Here is a 25,831-nt window from a genome sequence, read left to right as displayed (position 1 = left end):
GCAGACGGGGCATCCCCAGCAGAGGGGTGGGCAGGAACGGAGGCACAGAGGGCTGGAATCCCTTGATGCATTGGAGAGCTGGCAGGAGACGACAGAAAAAGGCAGGCAGGGGCCAGGATTTTAAAATCTGCATTTTTGAAAAAACCTCTCTGTTTCTAACCGTCAGGTTTGAGACCGTTGCTGTAGGTGATGAGGGTCCCATACTTGGTTTTAAGCATGTGGGCAACAAGGACCAGTTAGTTGGAAGCAGTGAGGGTAGAAGCAGGGAGACTGAACCAGGGTAGAGGCCCCAGGGGCTTCCCTTGTGTTGTAAGAGGCAGGGTGTTGACACTGGTTGATGCGGAGCAGCAAGGGCAGGATCTGGGGTGACTCCAGGTCTAGCTTGGGTGGTGAATGGTGGATAGTGGCATCGTTAACCAGCACAGGGTGGGGACAGCAGGGTGGACGTTCAGTTGGGACTTGCTGAGTACTCACAGGGTGCCAGGGACTGTTGCAAGCATTTCATGTGCGTCACCTCATTGGATCCTCACAACAGCCCTTTGGAGGCGGATCCAAATCCAGGCGGTCTGGCCCCAGCATCTGTGCCCTTAGCCAGCTACCCTATTTGTCTTCTCAAATTTGAGGTACTTGTAATTCCCCCCCGCCCCAGTAAATGTGGCAGGCTGCCTGGATGTCAGAGCGTGTCAGGCTAAAGTGTCGATTCGTGAGTCACCAGATGTTGACTTCAGCGTCAGCCATGTGGACACTCGCCCTGCCATCCTGGAGCATCCTGAGCCCGTTTCCATGTCTGGAAAATGCCATGACAGCACCTCCATCCTGGGGTCCTAGTGCAAGCTGAGAGAGGTGCCTCCAGTTGGAGGCAGGAGCTGCTTATCTGGGGGCAAAGGACAGGGCTCTTCATGGAGAGGTAGCATCCTCTCCGTCCCCTTTATTTTGGGGACGCTTCAGCTCAGGTTCCGGCTGGCGTTTTTCTCCAGCCACACATTCCCAGAGAGATTTCCAGTCAGAGAGGAAGTGCCTCCTCGGGACACTGACTTGCTGGACGGTCATCACTCTGGCCCCGGTGCTCCTGGGCCTCCAGACTCCGCCCCGACAGAGGCGCGGCCAGGCTTTCTTGGGAAAGCCCCTCTTTTCTGGGGATCGACTACGTCGTGACTGGCCTGCGGCTCCTACCAGGGGCTCTTGAGGCCCTGATATTCCCAGGCAGGTCCCCTCTCCTTCCTCCTTCTCTGATAGTTGCACTTGGTCTTGGCCCTGGTGGCCGAAAGCCAAGCACGTGGACGCGGGGTGAGTCTCGGCCTTCGCTGGTACTGCTGTCAGCACTCACGGGAGTGGGCAGAGGAGCCCTCCACTCAACTGGCCGTGTCGCTGCCCTGGCCTCCCACCCACCCCTCGGTCAGTTCGAGGCCCTGCATGACTGTGAGGCGAAGGCACAGCAGCGTGCGCCCAGCTCCTACTCTCTGTGGTGCTCCAGCGGGGCTCTCTCTCCTGTGTCGGGCACAGAGTTCACTGACCTGGAGGGAAGTCACGTTTGCAAAGGGCTGTCAGAATTTGGGGAAGCGGAGAGGAGCGGGCCCATGGTTGGAGCCCAGTGAGAACAGGGGCCTTCTTATCTTAACCCCCTGCAGGCTGGCTTCTTCAGAGAGGCCACCAGGGCCTTAATGATAAAGTGACGTCCTTGGGATCCACACAGCACCCAAGGAAGGGTCCTCAGAAGACTGTTGGCAGCAGCTGATCAAAGGGTGAGAGAGAGCTGGCAGCCCGGGGTTGACAGGAAAAGTCGGTGTCATCTCCACGTGGCGTTTGTCGCGCAGGGCCCACATCAGCTGTGTCTCCAAGTGGGGCAGAGGTGCGAACCCCACCACTCACAAGACCCCCAGCAGGCAGAGAAACCCAGCACGTTACCGTCTAGAACCGAGGCCCGCCCTGCCTTGTCCCGTAGCGGGCCCCTCTACAAGAAGGAACTCCCAGCCCGACTCGTTTTGCCCGTGGTCCTGAATAAGGTGGCACGGGGCCCACGGGGCACTTCTCCCGAGGCCTGTGGGCAGGGAAAGGGGCAGATGCGGACCAGGCCTGTGAGGCCACAGCAGGGCACAGACACAGTGCTGGCAGGAAGAGTCTAAACAGCCGGCCCCGTCTGAGCTGCAGGGACCCCTGTGGGGATGGCTGTGGTGGGAGAGGGGAGATCTCTTCCAGACCCCATGAGTAGATCCCTGGACACGAGACAGCCTGAGTGTTGATCCCCCAAGCTTAGTGGCCTTTTGTGACTTGGCTGTCCTTCCTGGGGAGGCTCGAGAGCCTACATGGCCCAGGGCTGGGTGTCTCTCAAGGGAAGGTGACTGTTGTGTGAACCCTGTCTCTCCCCCTCCTTCCAGTGGGTGTATAATATTCTCGACAAGAAGGCTGAAGCCGACCGGATTGTTTTTGAGAACCCAGATCCCTCTGACGGCTTTGTCCTCATCCCTGACCTCAAGTGGAACCAACAGCAGGTAAAGGATCTTGTGCTGGGCCTCTGTCTCTGAGGACCCTGCTCCAGGCTGCAGGGCCTCCTTAATCCTGCCCTTCTCCCCACATGGGCTCTCTCTCTGAGCAGATTATAATTAACCAACAAGGAGGGGCGGGAGGCCCGAGCTGTCTGCGTGGGAGTGCCTACCTGTCATATGCAAATGTTCACACTGTGTTGGTTCAGTTTAGAGCCATTTTCTGGCTCTGCTCCCACCCACGGGGTGAGGAGCAAGCCAGCATTTGCCCCCATCACCACTCAGGCCTTTCCTGCCCCAGCCAAATGCTGGGGCTACCACCCTCCCTCCCAGGAGCACCTGGAGCTCTGAGGTGGACTGCGTGCATCCCCCCGGACACCAGCAGACCCAGGCAGGCCCACGGTCTGCAGCGCTGGCTGGCAGAGGCCATGGTGACCCCCTGAGGAGTCGCCCACGTGGCCTGAGCTGCAGAGGAGGCGCCCAGGGGCCGCCGGGGCCTCTCAGCTCTGCTTCCTGGCCTCCAGGGGCCCTCTCCTCTCCTGACCTTGGGAGCAGGTTTCTGGAGGAGCTGTCTTCACTCTCGCTGTCCCTCTCCTGTTCCCTGTACCCTCTCCTCCCTCCTCACCCTCACGGTGGCCCATCACCACTCACACTTAGCCGTCGCCCCACCCGAGAGTGACAGGAACGGGCAAAGCCCGGTGTGCAGGCGAGCTGGTCCCACTCAGCCCTGGGCTTGCTGGGCAGGGGTGGGGACTAGATAAATGCCCCGTCCTCCAGCTGAAATCTGTGGTAGTCCAAGCTCAGGTCTGCCGTTCTCTCAGATTTCTGGACCCTCTGGTTTCTGTGTTCCTCTCACGGTCACGTGATCACCCAGAGACGCTGCTCTGGAGGCCAGGCCCGCCATCTGCCCAGGCACCTTCTCGTGCGTTCTCAGCTTGGCCTGTCCGTTAGGCCTCTGGGTCCTAAGCTGAGCTCAGCTGCAGTTTGCCTGGTGTGATTTGGTGGTTTCGCTACCAGCTTCGTTGCCAAAGAAGGGGTGTCCAGAGCCTGCGGCTGGGGTGAGGGGCACAGAATTTTGGCTCAGAGGCTCACAGGCAGGTGAGTGCCAGCTGTGTCTTAGGGAGGCTCAAGGGAGTTCCTAAACATGCTCAAGGCGGGTGGGGGATTTGAAGGGAGTTTCTGGGGGCTGCAGCCCTGAGTGTGATTCACCAGAGGCTGGTAGGCCTGCGAAGACAGCCCTCCCTTCGTGGGGTGCTGCAGGGCAGAGGCGGCCCTCTCCCCTGCCCCGCAGCTTATCCCTGCCCGGGGGCGGGGGCGGGGGGCTGGGGAGCCGGCACAAGGCTATGGAATGGGAACACTGGCGGCAACTCTGGGCAGTGCCTTTGTGTGGCTCTGGGGACTCTGTCTGTCCCCTGGGTGGCCCACACCTGCAGGCTCTGGATTACAGACGGGTCGAAGGAGGTGGGGGATGTGGTAAGAGGAACTTGTGGCTCACAAGATCCCTGAAGACTGAAGACCTTGTGATCCACGGGGGATGGTGGTCTGAGGGCCATGTAGGACAGCAGGAGCATCCCCATTCAAGAAGCCCTAACACACTGGCGCCCGCAGCACCGAGAACGGAAATCCTCTGTCCTTCTGACCTGGTGCTGGCAGGCGTCCTGCCTGGCCTGCCAGGGAGCTGTCCTCTCTCTGTCCCCTTTAAGACAGGAAAGGCTTCGAGAGCTGCACTGGGCTCCCAGCCATACGGCTGGGCGACTCACCCTCTGGTTGTGAACGAGCCAGCTTAAATGTCACTGCCTTTGATGGCAGTGCAGGTGTGATTGTCCTTAACCTTTGCGTAATTAGCACTTGCCTCTTTGTACTGCCACCGGACTTGTGACAGAGCACTGAGGTTGACAGCTCCCTAGAATCACGCAGTGTGTCCAGCAGGGAGATAGGCCAGGCCTGGACCTCTGTCCCTCGTCCTCCTCCAGCAGGGAAGGACCAAAGAGAAGGGTCTGGCATGTGCTTTGAGGGGTCTTGTAACCACCCTAGAGTCTTGCAGAAGTGTATCTTTTTTCCCCTAGCTGATGGCTCGGGGTCAAGTACCCAGTCCATCCATCTGTTTCACAGATATTTATCAAGTGCCTGATGCCTCCTAGACACTCTTAATTCTCCAGAGGTCTTAGCATCCCTCAGTTCTCTTAAGAGAGAGCCTGTAGATTCTTTTTTATTTGCTTATTTTGGGAAGTGGGTCTAGTTAATACATGTATGTGGTAAGAAGCAAATAGTGCAAAGAGCGGACAGTGAAAGTAAGTTCTCTCAGCCCAGTTCCTCCATTTCCCTTCCCCAGAAGAGACTGTATGTCTCCCCTTCCAGAGACAGTCTTTCCGTACTATACGTGTCAGCATGTATGTGTTTATACAGACACACATCCATTTCAGTTCATGTAACTCAGAATCTTGTGTCCAAAGCACTCAGACAGGAAGCGGCTCCTTGGAGCCTCTCCGGAGAAGGAGAGGTGGTGCTTCAAAGCTCCAGCCGTTCTCCGCCTCTCTCACCCTTGCTAGGAAGCTGTTACTCTGGTTTTACCATCCTCCCTTATAAAGAGATTGCTGGTGTCCCCACTGAGTGATTGATGGGCCGCCTTCGCGGTGCCAGCCCGAGAGCCTGGCCAGTCCCTTGTCTAGCTTTTTTCAGATCCTCTCTCTGGGCTGGGGGCCCTTTGGCTGCCTGCAGAAAATCTGAGGTCATGTCTGATACCAAAGTCTGGGTTCCTTTCCCTTCCTCACGCAGCCCGTGAGCTGATACCCAGCCCAGGCGTCGTGCCTCATTCCGTACCAGTGGAGCAGAGAGGTGTGATGTATTGTTGTGGTTGAGACTGGTCAGCAGGGGTCATCTAAAACAAATGCTCCTGGTATTTGGGAGTCCTGTGGCAGTGACCGTGAGAACAGCTGAAGACACCACAGGCATGCACACATGCTTCCATCTTTAAGCAGTTTTGTTTCCTGCTTCTCCTTGGGCCCCTAGCAGGCGGGGGGCAGGCGGAGGAGTAAATGTCGTGGTCTCAGGCCACGAGAAGGAGGAGTCCAGAAGAGACTTGTGGGCACAACTGAAGCCCCGGAGGGCACAGCCGGGCCATCAGCTGGAAGGTCCCCACTGGGCTCGTCTGCAGCGGGTCTGGGGCAGAAAGCCCGGCCTCTTAGGGCTGCGGCAGAGAGGGGTGTGTGTGGCATGAAGAGGCCCAGTTGGACATCGGGCACCAGATGGAAAGTCTCATTTTCAGTTTTTAAGTCAGGGCCTTTGGGGATTTGGTTGGGTGACTCATGGTCCCCAAATTATCTCCTTGAAGAATCTTAGCAACTCACATGGCAGGGCTGAGGGCTGCTGGATTGTCTCCATGCCTTGCCCCTGGAGCCCTGGTGTCTGGGGCTTGCCTCACACATGGACGTGGTAACCGGCCAAGGCTGGGTTTGGGTAAGCAGAGACGGGTGGGAGGAAGCATCCATTTGCTCTTGGCTCAAGATCTTGTTGGCCTTGGGTCTTTGTACTGAGGTGACCTCCGGGTCTTCAGCCAGGCACTGTTTTCAGGAAGGACAGCAGGAAGGGCCACCCGTGAGTCCCATGAGATAGGAGAAGAGAGCAGAGGGTGAGGCTGTGCTGGTGCCAAGCTGGCCTCAGGCTCCCTGTCCCCCCTCACATGCCTCGTCACCCCTCACCAGCCTCTGACTCTGGAAACGGAGTGGTTTACTCTCTGCCTTAGGTGCCCAATACTTCTTGCCTCCAAGCCTTTGTTTTCACTTGCCTCTACCTCAGTGCCCTTTATCCAAACCCTACCTCTTCTTCAAGACCCAGATCCCCTGCCTCCTCTTCCAGGAAGCCTCTCTGGATCAGCCTAGCTAGTCTTTCCTTCTTCCTCCTGTACTTTTTTTTTTAACTGAAGAATGGTCAGTTTACAATGTTGCATCAGTTTCCTCCTGTACGTTTGTCACTTTATGTCTTAAGGCAGTTACTTATGTACAGGCAGTTAGACCGTGAGAGTTGACCTTGGCACTTTCTTGAACCTCCTTCCTACCTCCCACTTCCCAGCAGCTGTGAGTATATAAATATTCTCATAATATTTTTCAGCAGGAAGAATAAACAGAAGCTCCACCTCTTAGACTGTCCCACTCACCTTGGGCACATGGGTGCACACATTGACTGGGGTTGGTCCAGCCACGGGGTCCCTGGGGTTGGGTGTGGCTGGCTCCGCAGGCCTTGGGTGTAGGTGCTTCCTGGCTCCTGGGAGGAATTCCAGGATTGGCAGCCTCCCTGGCCCTGTCTCCTGCTGAGCCCGTTTTAACCCTGTCTGTCTCCGCACAGCTCGATGACCTGTACCTGATCGCCATTTGCCATCGCCGGGGCATCAAGTCGCTTCGGGACCTCACTCCAGAGCACCTGCCACTGCTCAGGAACATCCTCTGGGAGGGGCAGGTGAGCCACCTTGGCTGAATCCACCCTGGAGCCCAGAGGAATTACATTCCGATTCCAGTGTGTTCTGGGGCCCCTTTCCTCACCCTTCCCAGACGTCCATCTCTGGATGTCCATGCGGGGGCCCATGAAGGCTCTTGGTGGACTCGCAGGACCCTTGTCCCTGGTCCTGCCCTGCCCTCCATCTCTACCTTCAGCCCCCTCTCCACCCCACACAGGCCCTCCTCAGCCTGGCTTCCCGCTTTTGCTCCCTGCCGTTCTCCTGCAGGTTGCATCTGGGATGCCCTCCCATCCCAGGATTACCTGCCCTGCTTGTGACAGCCACGTGGTGCTGGACACATTTCTTGGTTGATAGTCCACAACCTGACGCATGTCTACACGTCCCTCCTCATCTTCCTGGAGAGCAGAGACGTGAATTATCTAGCACCTGGCATTCTAGGATACTTTCCTCCTGGGGGATTTGCTGAATTGAATGAAATAGCGGGGTGTAAAAGGAGCCCTGGAGGTGAGGGGAGATGGAAGAAGAGAGCCTAGAATCTTGGACACTGGTCCTGGTTCTGACACTGTGACCTAGCCCGCCGGGTGCCCTCAGGCAGGGCACTTCACCTCTCTGGGCCTCAGTGTCTGGAAGGGATCCTCCTGAGCCTGCCATTCTGCCTGGTTGTTCTCAGCCGTGCTTCCGCTCTGAGGAATCAGGAGATGCGGCCCCCGTGCCAGAGCCTGCAGTCACCAGGGTACCCAGCAGGGGACAGGCTCACCTGTTTCAACCAGGGTGGTTCCAGGGCTCCGACACCGACCTGCCAGTGGGGCTCTGCCCAGGGCGACCCTCCCTGCACCTCCAGGCCCTTCACCTCTGAGCCACCCTCGTCACTGTGCCTAGCCTGCCTTCTCTCCACTCACCCGCAGCACCGTCTCCCTGGCTGCCTTTGTCTCTCTCTGGAGTGACCCGTTTCTCCGCTGAAACGGCCCTGGATGGCTGAGCACGGCGTCTTTCTCTCCAGAAGATGCCAGGCCAGCACTCCCACCGGAAGCCCTCTGGGTGCCCTGGCCCTGGTGTCACCCTGCTGCCAAGACCCCCGGGGGAGCTCCACATGGCAGCATAGGGTACAGTTCTGGGGTGTGCTGAGCCCACTGAGGCCCCTGTCTTTTTCTCTTCACCTCTGATGGCCTCAGAGGTTTGCTCACAATGGAAATGAGTCTCGTAGTAATCCTGAAGCGGGTTGGGTAGAAACAGCTCTACCCCTGAGCAAGTTTGGGGTGGGCGGAGGGAGCCGGGGCCACAGTCGATGCTTTCCTTTCCCGCCAGGAGTCCAGCGAGACCTTGCGGCTCACAGTCGCCTGCCCGAGGCCCCTCCCCTGTCCTTTCTCTTTCCCCAAGCCCCAGGCAGCCCCAGCCCATCTCCTGGTGTCCCTGCTCCACTCTGTTCCGTACTGAGAGGGAGAACAAGGCTTCCTCCTGCCGTCTGGGTGATTTAAGTGCCGGTAAATCATCCGGGGGAGGACGGGCCCCACGGTCTTGGGAATCTGGGCCTGTCCTAGCAGTGGGACTTCCTAGATGGCCAGTGGTGACTGTTGAGGTTTTACCATGTGGGAGGCCGGTCCAGGCTGCCGCCCCCTTCCTTTGGGAGAAAGCGCCTCCGTTTTGCTGCTGTCACCCGCACTTGCTGACTCCCTAGATTGGCAGAGAGCCGTGGGGAGGGCTTTGACTAGATGTCCAGAGGCTGGTCGCATCGCAAGCAGGAGGGGGTTCTGGTGCTGCTTTACGGGCAGCAGAGTGACCCCCCGTCACTGTCCTCTCTCGCCAGGAGGCCATCCTGCAGCGCTACCAGGTGAGGGCTGACCGCCTCCGTGTGTTCCTGCACTACCTGCCCTCCTACTACCACCTGCACGTGCACTTCGCGGCGCTGGGCTTCGAGGCCCCCGGCGCGGGGGTGGAGCGCGCCCACCTGCTGGCCGAGGTGATCGAGAACCTGGAGCACGACCCTGAGCACTACCAGCGGCGCACCCTCACCTTTGCCCTCAGGGCCGATGACCCCCTGCTCGCGCTCTTGCAGGAGGCCCAGAAAAGCTGATTCCCCCGCCCCAGGCCGTCTGGAGAAAAACACTGATGTGGGCGGGGGGTGGGATTTTTAGCACCAAGTGAATTTTTTTTAAAAGTGTATTTTGTACTGGCTTCTTCCCAGCATGAGAATAAAGTGTCGGTCTCATTTGGTGTGGCCTGCCGGTGTGGCCTGGGGAGGTGGAGTGGGCAGAACCCAGCAGGGAAGGTCTTGAGTGGGGGCGAGTGTCTGGTGGCGGCTGCAGCCGGCTGGGAGGATGCAGGGCTCCCTCTGGGTCCCTGTGCACCTGCCCGTCCTCGCTGACTCCCGCGTCCTGAGTCCGACTACCTCTGCTTTCACTCCTGCTGCCATGGCCCTCTTCCTTCTTCCCACTTGCTGTATCTTTCTGTTAGTTTTCTGGGTTCCTATATCTGGGAGTTTCCCCAAAAAACCAAAGACGGAAACTTTTTGGAAAAAAAATCTATCAGTTTTTTTTGTGGTACTTCCTCTTTCCCTTCCCATTGAGCATTGAGGTCACACTTCCCGCATGTGAGCCAACCCCGCTGATAAACTCCTGTTGACAAGGATGGAAGATCGCCTCCTGGAAGGAGGAGGGCTTTAATAAGAATCAGGTGACATAAGCCCCAGAAGCCTGCCTTTGCTTCCATTATTTGGTCAGTGAGTCCCTGGCCTTGAGTTCATTATCTGGGCAGGAAGACAAAACAAACTCACACGGAGCAACCAGAAGAGCAAATACAAAGTGTCTCAGCAGGGCAAAATGACATGGTTGCAGTGGAGTCCAAAAGCCCTGAGGGGCAGGGGTTCAAGGTGTGACCAGCGTCATAGGTCCCCGTCCAAAGAGTCTCAAGGCCAGGAAGGGACTTAAAAGTGTCCGAGGCTGATGGCTGCAGGGAGCCATCAGGGGCTTATCTGGGCAAGGTGACATCTACTACTGCTCCAGCAGAGCAGGGACACGGGCGCGGCGGATGTTGAGGGCACGCAGTTAAACACGAGGCCCGCTTTCCGGCACCGGGGACAGATGCACGTGCTGGTGGAGAGGGGCTGGCATCTGCTCCTTAGTCAAGGTGGGGCTGCGGGCTCCTGGGACTGGCTTTCTCATGATGCTCTACTCAGAGGAGGCAGGAGGTGGGGTCTGCAAAATGGAAGCGGGAGGAGAGCTGAGGCGGTGGAGGGGTGTGGCTCTTCTGCTCCCCTGGACCGAGAGCCAGGAGGCTGGGTTCAGAGCTGAGCTCCGGTCCTTTGTTCCTTACGTGTTTATTAGACATGTACTACAGGTGAGGCACCGCCCTGGATGCTGGTCCGTGCTCTCCTCCCGGGGTCGACATTCACCCCAGAACACCGTCCCAGACCCAAGGCATCCAGAGCCTGTTCCTGAGCCTTTTTCTTTGTAAAGGGGAGCAGGGGTGAGGATCCGTGATCTGCTGGGTAAACATCACGTGGGACCATGTTGCTTCCTCTCACACTTTGACTCACTGGCTGACTGGTCCTGACAGTGTCCTGAGCGTGGGGTGCAGAGATGACTAAAATGAAGCTCCCGGCCTCCAGGCCAGTGGGCACGCAGACCGGCGAACTTAGGAGTTAAAGGAGACAACACAGGGGAGGCTGCCCTGCAGACAGGGCTGCCCCAGGCTGATGTCCAGAGTGGGCTTTTGGAATCTCAACAGCATTTGGCACAGTGGCCCACCCAGCGCGCCTCCAGCAGGAAGGCCTGAGTGAAGTGGGGTGTCGAGGGTGCTGAGGGGCCAGTTGGAGGGAGAGAGCTGGGAGTGGGGCCCTGAGGCGGGAGCCAGCTTCCCCCGCCAGGTGGGGATTCCGGCCAGAGAACACCCGGCTGGCTTTGAAGGGGAGCCCTGCTTGTCCTTGTCATCCGTGTATAAGAAAAATAAAGAGTTGGGAGGTCTGAAGAGGACCTCCTCCTGAACTATCATGAAAATAAACGAGGCCGATCAGAGGAGTGGAGGGGACACTAACCTAGAGAGGTTCCTCTTGGCAGAGTGGAGGGACTCCATCCTGGGAGTGTCCTCTCGCCCCTGACAGATCAAGTTCTGTCAGCGAGGGTCTCATCCGGCTTCACACGGAGGGTGAAAGTTCAGGTAAGACTAACAGGTGGCCAATCCTGGACCAACAGGAGGACAGCCAGGATGGGTCTCTTAACTCCCTGGAGCTGTGCCCTGTGAAGGCATCCCCGGCCTCTCCCGCCTTGACTCCCTGGCAGATCAGTGCCTGATCTGCCCCATCTCCCTCCTCACATGTTTGCTCATCCATCCACCAAATACCTACCAGCGTCTCCATGGACCAGCACTGCAAAGTGCTGATGGGAACAGGGAGGCAGTACGACCTGTGGATGGTACCCTCCAGAGGCGTGGCTCAGTGGGGCTGGTGAGCAGAGGACAGGACGGGACAGGACGGGAGTTAGGGGCTGATCTAGAGGGAGGCTCGGTTTGCTCCCTTGCAGGACTGGGAGGCAGAGATGATGCTTGTGTGTCAGGACCCACTCTGCTTTTCAAGGGGAAGAGAGTCAGTTCTCCCCCAGAGCCTGCAAGAGGAGTAACTAAGACCCAGGGAGCACCTGCAAGCCAGAAACTGCTCTCAGAGAAGACGTCCGGCTCAGCCTCCTGCCCCCAAAGCCCCCAGCAGTGTCTAGGGTCACTGCCCACAAGAATTGTTTGCATTTACTCTGGGAAACGGCCAGTTGGATAAAAGGGGCCTTGGTGATGGACCTCGAGACTCTCCGCCTGAGGTAGACTAACTTTGTCACCACTGGGAACCGTTCCTTCACTGCATCTCCATCTCACCTGAGTGGTGGGACTCTGGAAGAGCTGCAGGGAAGAACTGGCCGAGTCAGGAGGCCAGTCGCTTTGTTATGCTTCTTCTGAACTTGTGTCTAGGTAGTCTCTGTCCACGGGGATCCAAAAGCAGCTCCCTCCATCACAGCATCTTGGGCCCGGAGCAGGTGGCGGCAGCTGGACCAGCACCTTTCACCTGCAAGCAAAGGAGCTCGGCTCTGAATCCAGTCCAGTCTCCTGGTTCTCAGTCCAGAATAAGAGCCACCCACCTCCTCAGCCTCAGCTCTCCTGCTGCTTTCGTTTTGCAGAACCCAGCCTCCTCCCTCCTCTGAGACAGCATCGTGAGAAAGCCAGACCCAGGAGCCTGAAGCCCCACCTTGACTAAGGAGCAACCCCAGCCCCTTTCTGGCAGTGTGTGCATCTGTTCCTGGTGCTGGAAAGAGGGTCTTCCGGGTTTTATTGCGTGCCCTCAGTGTGCCTGCCTGCGGCCCTTCTCTGCTGGAGCCGTGGTAGATGTCACCCTGCCTGGATAAATCCTGGATGGCTCCCTGCCACCTTCCCAGCTTGGTTGGGGAGGGGAGGGAGTGGTGGGAGGCTGGACTCCTGTTGCTTGGCTCCTCTCAGTTTGCCCAAATGTTTCCTCACAGAGCAAAATTGCTGAGAGTTCTACATTTGTCAACATTCCTTCGTGAAACTGAGAAAAATAACATTTCAGGACAAGTTGGACAGTGAGCTCCACATTGCCTGTTTTTTGTTGCCTATATAGATCCTGGAATGGAGAAAAAAATTAAGAAACAATTACATACCAAGTGATACTTGAAAATATTTCTCTTGTAATACTTCTATATCCTAAACATTTTAATGTATCTATTTTCTTTCTGAATAGGTTCATGTTGGTCTGCTGACTCTTCTCAGAAAGGACTAAATCTTTATTTCAAACATATGTATAGAATGCTAAAATGTCCTTTGTAAGAAGATGGTGATAATTAACAGTACTTGTTTTTTAAATAGCTTTGCCTAGCAAAATTAATGTTGCCAACCCTACAGTTGTTCTATATTATTACTGAAATTATATTGGATTCTGAAGTTTATATAAATTTGAAGCTACCAAGTTTTAACCACTGATAAAAAAATAAGCATGGGCTGTATTTGTTTAAAGTGTTTCAATTCAATCAGCAGGTTGTAAACATCTACCCTACTTTTTTTTTTTCGTTTTTTAAGCAACTCTATGGACATAGAACTCTCCTGGAGCTTACCATAGTGAGGAATGTAGGTACAAAGTAATTCCACGAGTGGAAAAGCACAGGGGGCTGTGGGAGCTTATGCCAAGAGAAGCCAGACTTCTGGGCTAAAACTTGACAGCCAAATGGCCAGCTGAAGCCAAAACCCAGCAGTCAGGGAGACCATGGCTCAGCATGGCTGGGACCTAGAACTTGGCTTCTAGCAGGGGGCACACACATTGAATAGCACCCTGGCCAGTTTTCTCTTCAGGACCATGAGGAAGAAATGAAAGTCAAGGCTAAAGGGGGAAGTTCTTAACTTCTGTTCCACCTCCTTTGGAGAGCCAGCATGTTGTGATGATTCCGGCAGAGGAGCTGCATCATAACCAGATATGATCTTGGGCAAGTCCCATAACTGCTCCTAAACTAGGAGTGATAGCAGTGCCCACCCTGAGGGGTTTGGCGAGGATTAAATAAGTGAGTTTTGTGGACATACTAAGAGCTCATAAATGGTAACTGCTATCTTCCTACTGCAAGAAGGGCCTAAAGGTTGCGCCCAGCGATATTTGGGTTAGATGTTTAAAAGGATCTCTAGATTAGAAGGCCGTGAAATCCTAGATTATGTAGTGGAGTCATGGCAACCAAGAGACTTTAACGCAAAAAACAAGCCACAAACTATCTGTGGTTAATTGCTTATGGCCCCCAAAAGAGACAAGAATTGTGTGCAATGACTTCTCGGGATCTCTTCCAGCCTACAGGCTCCTGGAATGCATTTTAGGCCTGGCCTACCAGCCGGTTTCTAAGACTACAATAGTGATGTCCACTGCTATTGAGAACCCTGGGAACTGCTCAGTTCCAACGTCCAGCCATATAAATCTGATAAAAATAGGAGCTGAAACACCATCCTGGAGTTGCTATTTTTAAAAGCGTTCTGAAATGCCGGATTGGGTCTGTTTCTTCCTCAAACAGCATCCTGCCGTTCCCTCCTCCTGGTGGGCAGGATGCTAACATGGCACGTGTGAGGGATGGGGGCCAGAAGCCTGTGAGGGACATGTGTCAAGTAGCTCGGCGCCTGCTACCCACACCCCTGCCTGCCAGGGAGGAGCCGCGGGCCCTGGGCCCCCCAGCTCCAGATGCAACTGCCCCTCCCACGCCCCTTGTCCTCTGCCTCCTCCCTCTGCTCCAAGCGAGGGCCCTCTGCTGCCCCAGCAGAGCGGTGTCCTCCACTTCCACCACAGCAGAGCCAGAGCCAGAGAGGTAAGGGAGGGGGGCAGAGGAGGTGGGAATGGAGGCAGCATGGCTGAGAAGGGGACCAGAACCCAGACCATGGACCCTCAGGTAGTCTTCCTGCAACCTTTGCACAGCTCACCTCCGACAGGGCGGTCTCAGGAGCCAGAGTCCTGCTTGCCCCACCACATGGCCTCTTGCTGAGCAACTCAAAGTGCCTTGCAGATGGGCTGAAGAGGGGCTGGAGAGGCAGAAGGGGCTCCAGATGAAAAGTACCAGAATCCTCCTGACCCACGGATGACGGGTTCTAGGCGGCTAGGTCAGCATCTGGCTGTGCCATTGAGAAGCTGGAGGGGAAAGATCATGAGTCAGCACATTGTGGCCTGAGGGGAGAAGTCAGGATTACAGTTAGCTTCTGGCAACCAGTCACCAGGCCTGGGATAAACTGGAGGAGGGCGGGGATAGGAGATCTGAATGCAGCTTATAGGACAGAGGGGGGATTCCACCCGTGGAACAACAGCACACACTTACATAGCACCTTGTACTTCCAGAGCAAATTCAGGTCCACTGCCTGAGTTAATACTTACAACGGCCCTTTATTATTTTTTAAAATTTTTTAAAATTTTAAAATTTTATAAACTTTAAAAAATTGAGTTATAGTCATTTTACAATGTTGTGTTACAGCCCTTTAAATTAGCACACTTATTTCATTTTCTTCTAGTAAGAAAATTAAAGTTATTTAGTGACTGAGGCAGAGTTGGAAATCAGGTCTCCAGGAGCAAAAGTGGACCCTTCTGTTCTGTTTTCCCACAAAGTGACTCTTACATGGTTCACAGCGAGAACTGCCAACTGTGTGGAGATCTAGTTGACTGAAGTGCAGACGCTGGGCTGTTTCTCAGCTCAGCACTGCCAGACTCGCCCGGTCACTTTGGGTGGATGCTCACTCCCTTCAGGCCAGGTTTCCCACCTGTACGACAGGGAAGCGATTCCATCTTCCTCTAGCCTTACCCAGGGCAGGGACTTAAGTCATTGTGTTCTTTCTCCCTAGCTTAGTTCCAGACCTGGAGCTGATATACAATAAATATTTGTTGAGCGAATATTTGACAAAGGCACGATTCAAACATAATTAAGTTAGATATGGGTGAAATGCAGAAAAAGACCTCTGCCCACACAAGGTGTGATTTAGGAGGGAACAGTCACCTATGGAAGAACTTGAGGCTGTCTGTCTTCACCCTGCTTTCTCCACTTTGCTCATGCAGGGTAGAGCTTTCTGTGTTATCTGTTCTCAGCCGATAAACAGTCCGTCCAGTTTCAGGTGAAATGAATCTTGAACTGACACTTGTGACTCCTCTTCGGCAGTTACACCTTATACTTAGTCACATCCTGTCTTGCCTTATTGTTGAATGGGAGTCCGCCGTGAGCCTTCTCTCTGTTACTGGATGGTGAGCTTCCTTGGGTGGTGGTGGTGGTGGTGGGGTGTCTTACACTTTCCTCTTAGCCCTGGAGCCCCCAGCATCAGGCTGTTCACACTAAGGGCTCAGTAAACACTAACCTATGAAAGAGAGTCCTGGGTGCTGAGGACTGTTCTGTGGGTGACTTCTGGACTGTTACTGGCCTGAATAGTTCCCAGGTTTGATTGCGGTGCGTGGGCCCCAGGAACTAGGGTAGCGGCCTGATGGGGTTTCCCCCGGAGACAGGATGCCTGGCGCCTTCAGTAAGGAACAGAAACTGAGACACTTTCTCAAGGCCAAGAGAGGGTGTGCAAAGAGGGATGTAGAGGGAACAGTGTGGGGGCAGCAGATCCGGAGCAGGGCAGGGGAAGGGCCCAGGTCTCTGTCCAGGGCACCTGGCCACTGTGCATGGTGGGGTGGCCCTCCCTCTTCAGTGCCTCGCTTTCCTGCGTGAGGGAAGGATGCGGCTCACCGTGTGGGAGAGCGGAGAGCCCTTTGTTGGGTCTCATTGTTCCCAGGAGGGTGTGCAGAGGCTGCGCTGGGCACATCCATTCTGGTGCCACTCACAGGCTGCGCCCGCCAGAGCTCTCCCCTCACCCCACCGGCCTCCTCTCCCGCCCCTCCGCGCCTGCCCGGTCGGTCGACCCCTCCGCGCCCCTGGCTGCCGGGCCCCGCCGCCCGCCCTCTCCCCCGGCCTCCGCGGCTCCCGCACCATCCCGAGCCGCCCGGCAGCGGCCCCGCCCGCAAGCGGGATAGCCCCTGCCCTTCCTCCTCCTCCACCCCGCCCTTCCTCCTCCACCCGCCTGCTCCCCAGTCGGCTCCCTGGCCGTGTGCGCAAGCGTGTCCGGCCCCTTCCCCGCCCCGCGACCGGGCCCGGGCCCGGGCCCCCGCCTCCCAGCAGGCGGACTCGCCCGCTCCCAGGCCGGCCCCGCGCCCGGGACAGGGACCCGGCCGAGCGGAGCCGCCGCGCCAGCGCCGCGCCTCCAGCGCGAGCGCCTAGCGGATCGGAGCTGCGCGCGGAACTGCCCTGCCCCGCCCCGCTCCACCCGCGAGGGTGAGTACGCGGCGGCCCGGCCCGTGGGGCCCGCGGGGGAGGGCGGGGCGCGCCCGGGCCCGGCCGCCGGGCCCCCCGCCCGGCCCGGCCCCGCGGCCGGGGGAGCTGGTGGTCGGGCCGGGCACGTGGGCGCCGCGCGGGGCCGGCTCCCGGGGTGGCGGGGGGGGCGGCCACAGCCCCGTATCCCTTTCTCTGGACCGCTTTTCGCGGGAAGCCGCTTCTCTTTGCTCCCTGGGAGTGCGCGAACAGGACGGTCCTCTTCTCTGGAAAGTTTCTAGCCGCTACCCCTGCGCCCAGGCTGGAGAGGCGTCCCCACCTTCAGCCGCCTCTGAGCCATGGTTTCTCCCCACAACTGCCCTACCACGTCCAGGAGATCCATGGGCTGGCTCTGCTGGAGGTGACAGGCTTTGCTGGGTCCTTCTGTGTGCAGGAGTCCCAAGGTCGCCAAGAAGAGCCCAAAGGAGGGGGTTGCTAGCTGAAGGCTGGCCATGCGAGGACACCAGGTCCACGTCGTGGGGGTCTTTGGGCCTAGGCTACTGTGCCTCAGAGCTGCTTGGCTGGTGGGCAGTGGGGAGGGATGGGGTTGGGGTGAAGGTGGAGTACAGAGGGGCCAGAATCCATGGGCGCAGCTGTCTGCTCCTGGTGCCCCTTGGGGGCCCCTGCCGGCAGGGACCTCCCAGGCATCCTAAAGCTTCCAGCACGTCTGCCCCCTCCACTCCCAGTCTTGGGGGAGGCTCTGTCTGGGCCATCCGGGGCCTGATCTACTGCTGCTGCTCCCTCTGTCCCACAGACTGGATCCTGAGGGCCAGGGGAGGGGGCTCCTACCAGAAGGCTGGGGCTCTAGGCAGTGTCCGGGTGCCCAGCTGTGCCCGTCTGACCTCATGACCACCCACGGGCTGGCACCCCTACAGGCTTCTCAGGGAAGCCTGTGCTTTCCACCGCCAGGGGAGAGGCACAATGTGGAAGCCAAGTTCAGGCTGACTTATTCTTTGCGGAACCTTGGGAACGGGCCTGGTCTGGCTAGGGTGTCCCAAGAGGCACAAACCAATGCCGCGCTCTCCTGAACGGTGCTGCTGTGCCGCCCACCAGCTCCAGGCCTCGGCCCTGGCATCTGTGGGGAGATCGTAAACGAGCTGATAGGTGCTGAGCGCTGTGGAAGGTGTCTGCGCCAAGGCAGAGGTATGTGTGTGTCTGCTGTTAGCAGTGTTTCTCTCACACTCTCATTCCAGAGCTGCCCCATAATTCTAGAGAGTGTGCCTGGGAGATGCCAGCTGTTTGGGGCCTAGAAATTAACTTCTGGGGTGTTTTCTTGTGCTGGGAGCTGTGAATACCTCCTACCTGAGCCGAGGTGGCCCAGGTCCCTCCGAGCTGTTCCCGGCCCTGCTTTTGTCTCCACTGGGAGTGCTCTGGTGCCTCGTCCTTGAGCACCAGTGTGCTAGGTGGGAGATCTGAGGCTGTTCCCTGGGTCCTGGATCTCCCTCTTGCAGCTGAGGGAGAGACAGGAGTGGGGACCATCCCCCACCCAGAGTCCAGGTTGACAGGAGTTAGGAGCAGAGGGGTGTTGGAGAAAGGAGTTCAGAAAGTAGAGTGAGTCTCCTGCTTGGGACGCGAGCTGAGAGGCATCTGTGGTTGTGGTGTGAGCTGCTGCTCGTGGCCACAGGGCCCCTTGCCGGTGAGTGGAGGCCCAGCTAAGGAAGCCCTTGGTGCCTTCTGGGCTGTCTTCCCTTCCCTCCCCTCCCTTGCCCGCTTCCCTACCCAGAGCACTGCCTCAACCCCCACTCCTCAGAAACGGAGTTCTTTGGTCCTTCCGCCCTCCCAGACCTTTTAGAGTCCTAGGATCCAGTTTTCTGGGCAGAGCCGAGAATCTGCTTTCAGAATTGTAACAAATCCTGAAAGGACCCTCCCTTCTCCAGCTGGAGCAGAGTGGCCAGACCTTCCTTCCTGTGTCCCAGCTTAACCTGTGGTCATATGTGGCTAACCGCCACTGGCCTCGCCTCTGCCGTGCACCGGCTGCTCACCCAGGCCCGGTCTGGGCACATTCTGGGTGAATTCCTCCTCTCAGAGCAGCTTAAAGGTTTGCCCGCGCTGTCTGGGGGAAGGGGGACCCTCCACCTCAGAATCATACAGAATGGTTCCAGCCCCCGGGGACGCAGAGCCCCTGCCTCCTGAAGGGGACCCTTCAGATCAGTGTCCCAGAGGGTCCCACAGTGTGAGGCCCAGACCTACAGACTGTGGCCAAGGCGGCCACCAGAGCCCGCTCCTCGGGGGAGCTGGGGAGCAGGGCACCCAGAAAGCAAACAGACCTCCCTCCTGATTCCTCAGCTGCCCCGTGGCTACGTGATTCCCTGCAGCCGATTCCCTGCAGCCGCTGGTTGGTTTCTTCTGCCCCTTGCCCTCAGGGTCCTTCTTGCTTCTCAAGACTCATGGCCTTGCCCTGAAATTTTTGGTTTTCTTGAGGAAATGACTAGGGCATGTGGGTTGCGCTGGCTGTGGTTATTAATTCCCCTCTCTCATTTGTCACCCCTTCCCAGAGGCCCTCAGCACTTTTGCATGAGTGTTTTGAGTACCCCTGGAAGGGCTGCTGGCCACCTCTGGCCTCAGGTTTGTTTCCTCCTGACCTCGACTGCATTCCCTGTGTCTGTGTGTGTGTGTGCACGCTGTGACGCACTTTATTCCACAGATGGAGGAAGTGGTCAAACGTAGCTACAAGTAGGAGCAGCTGTACATGATGCCTGGGCCCCAGGCAGGTGCCATGGGCCCCCGACTGGCGCCCATGAGCCTAGCAGGCGGTGGACTCTGCCAGGGGTGTGCTGGGTTGATTGCTCTTCAGAGTGAGGAAGGCCATTCAGAGCTGCAGGTTTTCTTTTAGTCTTGGCCCCTTGCCTGGGGACCAGGAGACCTACTGCTGGATCTCTGCCTCCCCACCCCTTGCGAAGGCACCCTACAGAGACAGGAGGAGACCGCTCTGGAGCCTGAGGCCCTGGCTGCTGCCGCAAGCCCCGCAGGGAGGAGGGCGCTGCTGCCCGGGCCGTGGGGTGTGCTTCTGGGCTTTGAGGGCGAGGAAGGCCTGGGAGTAGGATGGTCCCTTCTTCCTGCTGGCAGCTTCACTCCAAAACCTGAGTGGGTCAGGGGCTCCAGGATCTTACCTTCCCCGGGGAGGTGGGGTGGGGAAGATGGTTGTGCGCAAGAGGACAGAGAGCGGTTTGCAGAGGGCTGGGCCAGCGCACCGGAGTGTCTGCTTCGGCTCCAGACCCTCCTGCAGGGTGTGGGTTCCACGGCCCGCAGTGGTGCTCCTAGGGCCTGTGGTCTGACCCGTGTCCCCTGCCCGGACAGCGGCCGTAGATACCTGTCTTTACAACAGAAGGGACTTGGCAAATAACAGAAGTAGTGAGCATTTAACTATCAAGCTCTTACTAAAAGCCTGACCCCATAACCTGAAGAAAAAAAAGTGCTGAGCTGTCCACTTATTTACATCACTTCAGGTGAGCTCACACAACCCTTTCTTTAAACCCATTTGTAAATGAAGACAAGATTAAGCCACTTGGCCAAGGTCACACAGCTCCTAAGGCACTGCGCTGGGACTCACACCTAGGCCTGTTTCCAAAACCTGCACTTTTCAGCCCCGTTCTCTGCTGCTCCCGAGCTCATCTTACCCTGCCCTGTGATCCGTGAAGAGGCTGAGACCCAGAGGTGTGAAGAGGTTTGCTCAAGGCCACAGGGTGGTGGTGACAAAGGGGGAGCACGGCCCTCCTGATTCCCGGCCCGCAGCTCTCTGCAGTCCTGCACCCCACATCTGGCCCTGCCGGTCCTGGCGCCCCGTCCCCTGCGTCCTGTCCCGGCCTCTCGAGCTGGGCAGGGTCGGGTTTGCCTTCCTCCCTCCCGCTGGGGCCCCTCCCAGCCCCTGCCAGGCCCCCACCTCTCCCGCTTTCCCGCCCGTAATTGCTTCCATCTGGCCTGCCCGCCGGCTCCTATTCCTTGGAAAGGCAGCTCCCCGGCTGCCGCCCACAAGGCTGCAAGGCCTCATCCGGCAACCACGACGACACGTGGGGAAGGGGAGGGGTCCTGCGGGGTCTGTGTGCCAGGGACCCTGGCAAGGTGGCTGCTCTCGGCCCCTGGCGTCCCCAGGTTCCTGCCAGGTCGCAGCAGCTTTGCTTCCAGGCTCTCCCGGACCCCCGTCCTAGCCTGGCTCAAGGCCAGAGAGGCTCCTCAAAGACCCTTTTCCGCTCTGTCCCACCCTCAGGCCGCCGCCACCACAGCCCTCTCAGCTCGGGTCAGGGGGTGGGAGGCCTGGTTGGAAGGACCACAGGAGAGACGTGGGGGCCAGCAGGGGCCAGCTTTGGGAACCCACTGCTCAAGGGTCATGGGAGGGGAGCAAAGCAGGGGACAGACGTGGCAGAGGCCGAGGGACCTAGGAACCCTGGGCAGGTGAGCATGGAGCCTGCTTGTTTCCTTTGGTTCCAAGCAATTGACTGAGAACCAGCAGAGCTAGACATGAGGCATTATATTTTGTCATGATATAAAATAAAACTTGTAGGTTTAACAGTGCATTCAGTGCTCTGTTGACTCCCTTGCCTCTGCTGGGCGGGGAGGGACCCAGAGGCGCGCCTCTGCCTGTGGAGGGGCGAGTGCCTGGTTGCTGAAGATGAACAAGCTTAGACCCATGACCTTGACAGGGACCACCAGAGGAGATGCAGGCATTGGAGGGGCATGTTTGTGGTGTGGGTGGGTTTGAAAACTTTCAGGGCCTTTTCCTTCCTGAGATTTTCGGGTTTGGTGTGAGCTCTGGGAACCTGTTGGTGGGCGCCGTGTTCTTCATGCCTGGAACGATGTCTAGCAAAGAAGTGCTCAGTAAACATTTGTTTGATGAACAGAAGGAGGATGTAGATTGGGTTTTCTGACCTTGTCTTCTCTGTGGCCCTGCCTTGCTTCCCCTTTTTCCTGGGGTGAAGAGAGAGTTTCCCTTCTGATATCCGAGCTGTCTGTCCCAGGGCCCGGCCCCGCAGTCTGTTCAGACACCACAGAGGCAGGCAGGAGCCCGGGGGGTTGGACAGGAGTCGGCCCCCCAGGAGGGCATTTCCCCCTTCCCCCCTCTCCAGGCCAGCTGGCCACACTCCTGCCCCCATCTGTTGCCCTCCTCAGCCCAGCCTTCGGGTCCTTGCACAGACTGGTCCTTACCTCCCCTCCTGTCCTGACGTCAGCTGTCCCCTTATTTGGGTCCAAGAAAGGCGCCCCCGAGGGGGGGTGTCATCTCAGGAGTGTGGGCTCAGGAGGGGGCGGTTCACGCCTATTCCTGCTGGGACCCAAACAGCTCCACTCTATTCCTGCTACATACTGGGTTTCCACATAAAATTTCATTTGAAAGTGGGACAGAGGGTGTCTTGGCCTAAAGACATTTTTATTTGAAAACCCCCATTGGGCTTTGGTAAGGCTGTCCTTACATTCCCCACAGCATGCTCTCAGCTCCCCGCCTCTGCTCCCCTGTCCCCCGAATGGCTTGGGTGCTGTCAGCAGTCCGCTGTCTGGATTGCATGTCCTTCAGCATCCAGCTCCAGCCTGTTCTGAGGCCTCCCCTACAGCCCTGCACACTTGTCACTTACCCTTGCACCCTCACCCCCCCAACAGGTCCTAATCTGTCACATCAGGGGACCCTGTTCCCCAGGAGCCCAGAGGGGCACAAGCCGAACCAGACGGGTGGGCGAGGGCAGGGCTCTGAGACGGGTCATGTGCTTTGCCAGGCTGCAAGGCCCTGGGTCCCACGTGGAGCCTTGGTTTCCTCCTCTGAGTAAGTGACGCTTTTGAATGAGAGTGCATTTCAAGTAACATCCCAGCGCCTGGGGCCCAGCTCTGTATATGCGGGTGTGTTTTCTGTGACTCAGGGTGGGCCCAAGGCTGCCTTCCTTCTGGGCCAGGAAGTGGGGCAGGTAGACTGTCACCTGTGTGTGCTCCCAGCTGTGTGAATTGGGTATGTCTGGGGCTTTATTGGTCTTCCATCAGCACATCTGATAATCGGGCTGATAGCACGTGGGTAGCTCACGGGGCCTGGTGCACAGCTGACAGGCATTGCGAAGTCCAGGCTGCTGTTAGACTGCAGGGCAGGACTGGGACCGTCTCAGCCCCGTCGTATCCCCAGCACCCGGCACCGCACTGGCACACAGCAGCCTCTCAATAACGCTTTCTTTTTGCAAGAAAGGAGCTGAGACTCAGAAAAGTAACTTGCTGTTCAAGGTCACAGAGTGACACTCCCCCAGGCAGGGGCTGCCTCAGGAGGAATCCTGGGCCTCCCTGGCGCTCCCTCTCACCCTGCCCCTGTCTGTCCTTTCTCTGAGGTCCTGCTCTATCCTCCAGGTTCCAAGATCCCCTTCCCTGTCCTGCTGCTCCTGGACCCGCTTGTCCGACTGAGAGGGTGTGTGGGGGCTGCGGGGGTGCGTTCGTGGAGTGGGGGCACCCTCGCAGGCTGTGGGGGCCTTTTCTCCACACCGCCCTCCTTCGTCTGCTGTCCCCTCCTTGGTCCTTTTCCTCTTCTTTTTCCGACCCTTCTGCCTTCCCTCCCGTCTCCTCTAGATTTCTCTCACCTCCATCCTGGTCACCTCTCTTCCTTCATGTCTGCCTCCTCCCCTTTCCTTTGCCCTCCACCCTGCCCCACCCCAGGCCTCAGCATCCACGCCGTCCTGCCTGATGTGGCCGCTGGACTTCGGGTGGGCTGGGTCGGGACAGTGCAGTTTCAGGAGCACTTCTTGTTGGCAGCTCCAGCATTTTTGAGGTGGGCTTGGTAAAGGGGCAGTGCCTGCCCGAAGTGTGCGATGCTCTGATCTTAAGCTCAGCTTCCTGGGCCCTCACCCACCTCCTTGGACATCTTCCTGGGCAGGAAAGCAGAATCTCATTCCGGAGCCAGAGGGTCTCCAAAGAAGTGCTGGCTGGTGGAGCTTCTCTGGCCTCTGCCCTCTGCCCTCTGCCCTCCGCCCTCCTCTCTCCAAAGCAGAAGCCTTCCCCCAGCGGCACCGGCTGGGATGGAGGAGGCTGGCCAGAGCAGAGAGGTTTCTGCTCAGAGGCCTTCCAGGCGAGCACACACGGTGCATGCGCACGCGTGTGTGTGCACATATAAGTGTGTGGATGAGTGTGTACGTGGGCTGTGTGGGAGAGAACACGGACCTGCATCCATGTGTGGATGTGCGGGTGGGAGTCTGGACTCCCCTCTGGGCCTTTGCCGTGCAGCCCTGTTCCCAGCACAGAGCTCTGCTCTCTGGGCTTTGGGGCCCTGGCTTTGCACCGAGGCTTTGTTCTGTCCTGGGGACCGGCTAGTCCCCTGCTGTGGTCCCACGCAGTGGTGACTGATCTCTGGCCACCCATTCAGTTGCCTGGGGAGCCTGGGGCCAGTGTTTGACCCCACCTCCCAAAATGGGGGCGCGTGGGGGCTTCCTGCCCGGGATCTCGACCCTGCCAAGGCGGAGGGAATGGGGAACAGCTGCGCTGGCCGATCCCGGCTCCGTATGGATTTGGTTTGACAACAAAGCTCCCTCTGTGTGTTCTCAGGACCCTTACATAACCGGGGGCGGGGGAGGCAGGCAGGAGAAGCTGGAGATGGGGACAAGGAGACACCAGGATGGGGTGGTTGGAAAGGGGACAGGGACCCGGAGGAGGAGGAGAGGGAGGGCAGTGAGAGAGACCAACCGTTGAGAAGCGGGGAGTGTGGGATGAGGGAGGAGAAGCACTGACCCTGCAGTTCTGCTTCTGGCCTCCTAGGGTGGGAAGAAGCTGCGTTTCCAGGTCCTCTGACCCTGCCCTGTTGATGCCTGCCTTCCTTTCTGGAGCCCCACCTGCCAGCCCTGGAGCTGCAGAGGAGGGGGCTGTGGGCCTGTCTGGGAGTGAGGCCAGACAGGGTTTGGGGCTGGGCCGGAGAGGCCGTCCTCACCCCGCCCTGTAACCGATCACATTCCCTTAAGATGGGAACCCTTCTCCGCTGGTGCCCTCTGGCCTCTGTTCCCTCCTCCTGGGCCCTGGACCTGATCCCAGAAGCCCCTCTGGCTCCCTCTTTGTAGGGCCGCAGCCTCTGCCTGTCCTTGTCGAGCAGCCCCGGGCCCCCGGCTCCAGAGCCTGGGCCCCCCCTCAGAGGCCCTGTGGCCCTGCTCCCTGCAGCCCCCTCCCTCAATAGTCGGACATTCTCTTCTCACCATCACTGTCCCTGCAGCTGCCCAAATAGAGGGAGAAGAAAACGTTCTCTTTCCGGAACAGCTGGACTGACAGGCCGGGATGGCCAGGTGAGCTGGCCAGGCTTGGGTGTGTTCTCGGGGGTGAGTGGCACCCTGTCCCAGGGCCCTGATCCTGCCGCTCCAAGCACAACGTTCTTGGGAGGGGCCGGGAAGACGGACGGGTCCTCTGGCCTCCCACCTTCTGGGTCTGTGTCTCCTCCTTGCCTCCGTTTCTCCAAGTCTTCTTCTGCCACAGGCTTCCTTGGAGAGAGCCCTGGATGTGATCTGGCCCAGAGGGTGGTGTTCGTCCCCAGCCCACAGCGGACTCACAGCTGCTGCTCTTCCAGCTTGAGAACAAGGATGGCTTCTGAGAGGGCAGAGTGGAGGAGCTGCGGGCCAGGCCCAGGATTAGAGGAGACTGAGGATGTGTGCCCAGGGACATCCTGTAGGACCCCAGGCCAGCAGCTCTGGGGAGAGGCAGCGTGGGCGAGGCCCAAACCGGCTCAGCAAGCCCTAGACCTGGAATCCTCAGTCCCTGGGCCCTGACTGCCCGAGTCCTGCCCTCCCTCTAGCGCCGCCACCCCCAGAACTGGGTGCCAGGACATGCTGGAGTTGCTGATGCCTTGGGGCTTGAGCCCAAAAGGGCTTGAGCAGTGCAGAAGGTGGCAGGGGAGGGCCTCAGAGTTCCTGGATTTGTTTGTGGGAAGATCAAGATTAGGAGCAGGTGCACAGAGGCTGGGACAGGCCAGGAGGATGGTGAGTGAGTGTTGGGTGCTGTGCAGTGCCCTCCACTGGGGTAGGGCCTTCTGCCCCATGCCTGCCCTTGGCCATGGGCTGCCCCCGGACACTCCCTTGTCCCCAGACACCCCTTTAAGGCTGCATATCCTCCTCCTTTGCTTTTATGACCCCCCACACCCC

General features: G+C 58.1%; 2 protein-coding genes and 1 long non-coding RNA gene across 14 annotated transcripts in view; 2 read left to right on the top strand and 1 right to left on the bottom strand.

Annotated features, from left to right (window-relative positions):
* The window catches only part of DCPS (decapping enzyme, scavenger), a 33,086-nt gene extending 23,950 nt beyond the window's left edge, over window positions 1–9,136 (top strand). The window contains exons 4-7 of one of the 2 annotated variants that reach the window (XM_072953990.1): window positions 2,376–2,489; window positions 6,822–6,932; window positions 8,236–8,411; window positions 8,735–8,873. In XM_072953990.1, the coding sequence (XP_072810091.1) occupies window positions 2,376–2,489; window positions 6,822–6,932; window positions 8,236–8,364 (354 nt within the window). In that variant the 3' untranslated portion in view covers window positions 8,365–8,411; window positions 8,735–8,873. Of the gene's footprint in view, window positions 1–2,375; window positions 2,490–6,821; window positions 6,933–8,235; window positions 8,412–8,734 lie in introns of both variants that reach the window. The other variant, XM_072953989.1, reaches the window with a different exon arrangement.
* Window positions 9,137–9,286: 150 nt separating this feature from the next.
* LOC116276717 (uncharacterized) lies at window positions 9,287–23,679 on the bottom strand. The gene is made up of 3 exons (XR_012066642.1): window positions 20,381–23,679; window positions 14,365–14,569; window positions 9,287–11,971 (listed from the first exon to the last, which is right to left on the bottom strand). It is a non-coding gene; the product is annotated as an uncharacterized lncRNA (long non-coding RNA).
* The window catches only part of ST3GAL4 (ST3 beta-galactoside alpha-2,3-sialyltransferase 4), a 33,955-nt gene continuing 23,773 nt past the window's right edge, over window positions 15,650–25,831 (top strand). For 2 of the 11 annotated variants that reach the window (XM_072953986.1, XM_072953984.1), the window contains exon 1: window positions 16,516–16,727. Coding sequence is in view for 5 of the 11 variants with exons in the window: in XM_072953975.1 (XP_072810076.1) it covers window positions 25,517–25,669 (153 nt within the window). In the remaining 6 variants the exon portion in view is untranslated. Of the gene's footprint in view, window positions 15,665–16,515; window positions 16,728–17,333; window positions 17,907–24,964; window positions 24,983–25,161; window positions 25,670–25,831 lie in introns of those variants that run through there. The other 9 variants (XM_072953982.1, XM_072953988.1, XM_015244120.3 and 6 more) reach the window with 9 other exon arrangements.

The sequence above is a fragment of the Vicugna pacos genome, chromosome 33 (genome assembly GCF_048564905.1).
Source record: "Vicugna pacos chromosome 33, VicPac4, whole genome shotgun sequence".
Lineage (NCBI taxonomy): Eukaryota > Metazoa > Chordata > Mammalia > Artiodactyla > Camelidae > Vicugna > Vicugna pacos.
The sequence above is the reverse complement of the archived record's forward strand: the minus strand, read 5'-3'. Positions and strand labels throughout refer to the sequence as shown.